Source organism: Pelodiscus sinensis, chromosome 7 (assembly GCF_052426305.1).
Source record: "Pelodiscus sinensis isolate ZL-2025 chromosome 7, ASM5242630v1, whole genome shotgun sequence".
NCBI lineage: Eukaryota > Metazoa > Chordata > Testudines > Trionychidae > Pelodiscus > Pelodiscus sinensis.
Window position 1 is genome coordinate 4592367 of NC_143058.1, and position 6000 is coordinate 4598366.

Consider the following 6000-nt stretch of genomic DNA (forward strand, 5'->3'; position numbering starts at 1 on the left):
GGGAAACCGTGTTATTCCGGGGACGGTCGTGTAATTCAAAAAACGTTCCCTAAAAAAAAAATCGTGCTATCGCAAAAACGTGTAAAGCAGGCACATGTTAAATGAGGAATTACTGTATCTCAGCCAGGGCTTTGTAAAACCAGGACTTTAAAACCTATTTTCCATCCCTTCCAAGTCAGCTTCCTCTTATCCTAACTTAAAGCAAGGTCAGGGTTTGGGTGTTCCAGGAAAAAAGGGCTGTGCCTGGAATGGAATTGCTTCTCAGAAAACCGTATAGAAGAGACAGAATGACCAGGTTTTGCTCTTGCTCCCCGATAGGGACAGAAGGAGGAAGAGCAAACAGTCCTGGTCTGAATCTCCGGTGGGGGGGGGGACTTTGCTCCCCCACCCTCCCTGCCCACCCGCTACACACACACACACACACACAACACCACACAGTTTCCTGCCCTGCCCCCCTCCTTAAGGACCTGACCAATGCCGGGTAAATGTGCTAGTAAACACATAAATGCTATTTCCACAGCACACTAGTACTTAGAAGTACTTTCTGCGATGCTGTGCTTGGCACTCATATGGAAGTCAACTTAATCGGCACTTATGGCTACAATTCCACCGGGAAGGTCAAGTTGCAGACTTTGGCACAACTTGACTTTGATTCTCGTTCCACCAGTCTTTCATTCTCGGCTGTTGCATTTATGTTTGTGAAAGTTCCCGGACTGGTTCACAGTGGTTGCTCTCAAGGGCAGCTCTACCTGGGAGCTTCTCTCATCCCGGTCTGATCTTGATCACAGCCCAGGTGGTGTGAATCAATAGCACCAAGAAAAAAAACACGTTTGTCCGTCTGCTCGAATACTTGTGCTTGCGTAGTGAGTGATCCGCTGGGTATCGGACCATCTAACAAAGTCTGATTTGGAGGGTCGTATGAATTATTTTTGCATAAAATCCTGTTTCCATTTCAGGGATTCAGAACAAGATTGAAATTTGATGTATTGAATGTTACCATATGTCCACGAAGCCAGTTTCTACCCACAGGCTAGTGGGATGTGATGGACAGATGCAGACGGATTCCTCCCGCACTGTACTAAGCACGGCATTTATACTGTGCCATTCTCCATGGGATCAGAGCAGATGGATACAGTCCTGTGTTTTGAATGTTACTATTCCTCCTGAGCACTCAGCTTGCCTATTTTATCTTCCCAATGATTTATCAAGATTAAGTAATAAATTATCAAAACCCTCCTGCAAGAGAGTTGAGTATTTTTACTATCCTGAGGTGACAGACCTCATAACTGATGCACAGAGAGGGGAAACTGACCTACCCAATGTCTCAGGAATGAGTAGACAGTAAGGATTAGAAGTCAGAAGTTCTAGCCACAGTCCACTGGTATGCTAAGCACTAGACTACACTTCTGTTATATCCATGTATGATGCTGGTTTGGTGGATCTAGAAAATAACATGTGTGTGGTGTAACCCACACACCTACTTAATGGCTGTGTCTAGACTGGCAAGTTTTTCCGCAAAAGCAGCTGCTTTTCCAGAAAAACTTGCCAGCTGTCTACACTGGCTGCTTGAATTTCCGCAAGAACAATGACGATCTCATGTAAGAAATCAGTGCTTCTTGCGGAAATACTATGCTGCTCTTGTTCGGGCAAAAGTCCTTTTGCACAAAAGCTTTTGCACAAAAGGGCCAGTGTAGACAGCTCAGATTTGTTATGCACAAAAAAGCCCCTATCGCAAAAATGGCGATTGGGGCTTTTTTGCGCAAAAGCGCGTCTAGATTGGCATGGACGCTTTTTCGCAAAAAGTACTTTTGTGGAAAAGCGTCCGTGCCAATCTAGACGCTCTTTTCCGCAAATGCTTTTAACGGAAAACTTTTCCGTTAAAAGCATTTGCGGAAAATCATGCCAGTCTAGACGTAGCCAATGAGTTTACTCTACACAACCTTAGCTCAGATGCAGCTGGCTTTTAGCTGAAGTGGTAGAGGCTCAGGCACAAAGCTCCAGAGGTCTCAGGTTTGGTTCTGCCTGTCGGCAATACAAATATGGGCTCGACCAGGATTTGAACTGGGATGTCTCTGAAGCTCGGGAGGCATATACCCTGCTAGGGAAAGTACATAACCCACACACTTACTGGGTGTGGTTTGCTGTCCCATGTAGTGGCACTTAGACCATTTACAGAGAGAAAGAATGAGTTTCCTCTACAGTCTTAACTGGGAGCGAGTTGGCTTTTCGTTCAAGCTGTAGAGGCTCATGCATGAAACTCCAGAGATCCCAGGTTCAATTCTGCCTGTCTGCGTTGCATGTGTAGGTAGGTCGACTCCAGGATCACAGTCCCTGTCCCAGACACGCCATTAATACAAATGCTAGTCATGAATAATTGGCAGTATGTGTGTGTTTTCATCCATCAAAATCAAAGCCCTCTCCAAAGACCAGCGTGTGTCATTTCTCCTCATTTTGCAGATGGCATAACCAAGACTCAGAACTGACGTCCTTCTCCTGTGATCAACCAGCCAGTCAGGGATAGGAATAGCATCAAGGGGTCTCGATTCCCAGTGATCAAGGCACTAGACACCCACTCCCTTGCTGCCGCTAGTCAGGCAGCTAGGTTTGAGTTACAGAGACATGTGATGTTCACGCAAGGGTTGCCAATGGCTTGTAGATTCCAGTTACACCCCCATGTATGTTTTCAGATAAATGAGTCATGATATACTTTGTGTGTAACTGCCACCGGGCGGATTTGAACCTGGGACCTCTAGAGCAGAACATAGGAGCCTCTACCCTCTGAGCTAAAAGCCAGCTGGCTCCCAGCCCATGCTGTAGAGGTCTCTTGATCTTAGCTATTGCTGTGGTCTAGGTACCACTTGAATTGCTCAGTAACCACACTAGGGCTACGTCTACACTGGCGCGATCTTGCGCCAGAGCTATGCAAATGAGGCTAAGCGTGGAATATCGCCAAGCCTCATTTGCATATCTAACAAGTTGCCATTTTTGCGGAAGAGGCTCTTGCGCAAGAAGGAGCGTCAACACTGGCCCTTCTTGCTCAAGAAAAACCCTCTTGCGCAATGCCGTTACGCTGATTATTTTTAGGCATAACGGCATTGCGCAAGAGGGGTTTTCTTGCTCAGGAAGGGGCAGTATAGACAGCTCCTTCTTGCGCAAGAGCCTCTTCCGCAAAAATGGAGGCTCATTAGATATGCAAATGAGACTCCGCGATATTCCACGCTTAGCCTCATTTGCATAGCTCTGGCGCAAGATCACGCCAGTGTAGACATAGCCTAGGGCTATGTCTACACTGGCCCCTTTTCCGGAAGGGGCATGTAAATTTCACCAGTCGTCGTAGGGAAATCCGCGGGGGATTTAAATATCCCCCGCGGCATTTAAATAAAAATGTCCGCCGCTTTTTTCCGGCTTTTAAAAAAGCCGGAAAAGAGCGTCTACACTGGCCCCGATCCTCCGGAAAAAGCGCCCTTTTCCGGAGGCTCTTATTCCTACTTTGAAGTATAGGAATAAGAGCCTCCGGAAAAGGGCACTTTTTCCGGAGGATTGGGGCCAGTGTAGACGCTCTTTTCCGGCTTTTTTAAAAGCCGGAAAAAAGCGGCGGACATTTTTATTTAAATGCCGCGGGGGATATTTAAATCCCCCGCGGATTTCCCTACGACGACTGGTGAAATTTACATGCCCCTTCCGGAAAAGGGGCCAGTGTAGACGTAGCCTAGGTGTGTGGGTTACACGCGCATGGTAGCTCAAGCCAAGAGTGAAGGGATATTGTTGTGCTGTACAGAATAAGCCATCTTGTCGTACGTAAGACCTGACGGCTGAGATAAAACGGCGATCTGTTTAGTTCGGGTGGAAGGTGGTCCAGCTGAGCAAAAGGATTTGTGCTCTGGTGGTCAGTAATTAAAAGATTTATCATAGAATACACACTGACCAAGACAGCTGAGTTCATACGCCACTGAGCAGGCAGCAAAAGGGAGTGATGCTTTGCTGGATTTCCAACTTCTCACTAAAGTGTCTTTTTTTTTTTTTTTTTTGCCTTCCCTCCAGGTCTAATAATACATGAAGGGCCCTCAGTTTACCGGATTTTCAAACGGTGGCAGGCGGTAAATCAGCAGTGGAAAGTGTTGAACTATGACAAAACAAAAGATATGGAGGACCAAAAAACAGGGACCAGGACAAATGTCCGAACCTCCTCCCAAACCAACCATTCGTCCTCCACCGGTGGTACAGCCAGCAACTCCGCTCCTACCGACAACGGAGTCCGAGGCACAAACCACACCACCGGCACCCTGTCCGACCACCACTGTGCTTACACCATCTTGCATATACTCAGCCAGCTGCGGCCTCACGAACAGAGAAGCCAGTCTAGCACTAACAGAGAGCTTGTCATGCGGGTCACAACGGTCTGAGGGAAAGAATTCAGGAGGCCTTACCACAAAGCGGAGGAGACAAAGCACTCAAGAGCAGTGATGCATGGTGTGCCTTTAATTTTTCTGGCTAGCTGCGCAAGGTGGAGAAGCAGCTCTTGGCCAACGGAGGAAGGAGGTAGAGGCAGAGGTGCACACACATGCTGAAGAGGTTAACGTTTTCCAGCCAGTCAATATTATTTTTTAAAATAAAAACAAACCAAGTGCAATATGGACTAACAAATGACTGGGCAGAGTTTTGGAGAAGCAGAGTCAGAGCCGGTATTAGCATGTCTTACAAGTTTTATTAGCTGGGATGGGTAATGTTCTTCAAACACACAAACACACACACACACACAGAGCGTGGGATTCTAACAGCGAGAAGGGGAATGAAGGAGGCGATGTATTTAGAGGAGTTTTCGGATGGTGTTAAGCAGGGGTGTGATCCATCGTTTTGTTTCATAAATCATGTGGGAGCCTTGTATTATTCACGATAGCGTCTTTCCACTGAAATGGCTGAGGATTTTTCAGTTTTGATATTAAACAAAAAAACCTGTCCAGATTTCACCCAAAGCAAAAACCCCTGATGTCAGATGCTCCCGCTAGGGGTTCGGAGCCTGGTTTTGAGAGACGGTTTGACCGACATTTTGGGGCAACATTTGTACAAAGACACTGTGGGTGTTTGAAGCACAAGTCCTGGTACGATGCCCCCAAATCCCACCTCCAAACCTTCCCGCTCACAAAAACCATCCTCCAGGGAGATTTTGACAAAGGCAGCTGCTCCGGGTTAATTTCTGCTCATACCTCATCCCCCTATTTGCTAACACTAGGCCAGTCCCACGTCCACAGTTTCTCCTGCATCTGTGATTCAGATACTCCTAAGAGGAGGGGGGGTTTTAACCTGTATTTCCCTGCTGCTCAGTTTGCAAGAGTCTCACTCGATGTTGTAGGTTAAGCTCTCGATATCCAGTTTGAGGAATGATTGAATGGAAGACACTAAACGATAAGCTAACAAAGACTTAGTCTGAAGAGAGAACGCAGTCTCTGAGGGTGTGTCTAGACTACACCTCTCTGTCGACAGAGAGAAGTAGATTAGGCACATTGAAATTGCTAATGAAGCAGGATTTAAATATCCCGCGCTTCATTAGCATAAACATGGCCGCTGCTTTTTTTCAAAGCGGAGTTTTTTCAAAAAAAGGCAGTCTAGACACGGATCTGTCAAAAATAAACCCTTTTTCGACAGATCATATATTCCTCAAAAAATGAGGTGTACAGGACCTATTTTATTTTCGACAGATCCACGTCTAGACTGCCGTTTTTGTGGGTTTTTTCGAAAAAACTACATTTTGAAAAAAGCGGCAACCATGTTTATGCTAATGAAGCATGGGATATTTAAATCCCGGCTTCATTAGCAATTTCGATGTGCTTGATTTGCATCCCTCTGTCGACAGAGGGATGCAGTCTAGACATAGCCAGCGTGAATAAGTTCCACTTTTAATAAGTCTCTTTCTCTAGGAGCCATCCATGAAAGTGACAGTATCCAGGAACATTCTCTTTCAGTGCACAATGTCTGAATCATTTGTGGGTATTAAAGGGACAC

At 46.3% G+C, this 6000-nt stretch overlaps 1 protein-coding gene across 2 annotated transcripts in view; it reads left to right on the plus strand.

Annotated features, from left to right (window-relative positions):
* Nucleotides 1-5514, plus strand: part of MARCHF4 (membrane associated ring-CH-type finger 4) — an 80509-nt gene extending 74995 nt beyond the window's left edge. For both annotated transcript variants that reach the window (XM_075933029.2, XM_075933030.2), the window contains exon 4: nucleotides 4042-5514. In XM_075933029.2, coding sequence (XP_075789144.1) covers nucleotides 4042-4403 — 362 coding nt within the window. In that variant the 3' untranslated portion in view covers nucleotides 4404-5514. The remainder of the gene's footprint in view (nucleotides 1-4041) is intronic.
* The last annotated feature ends 486 nt before the right edge of the window (nucleotides 5515-6000 follow it).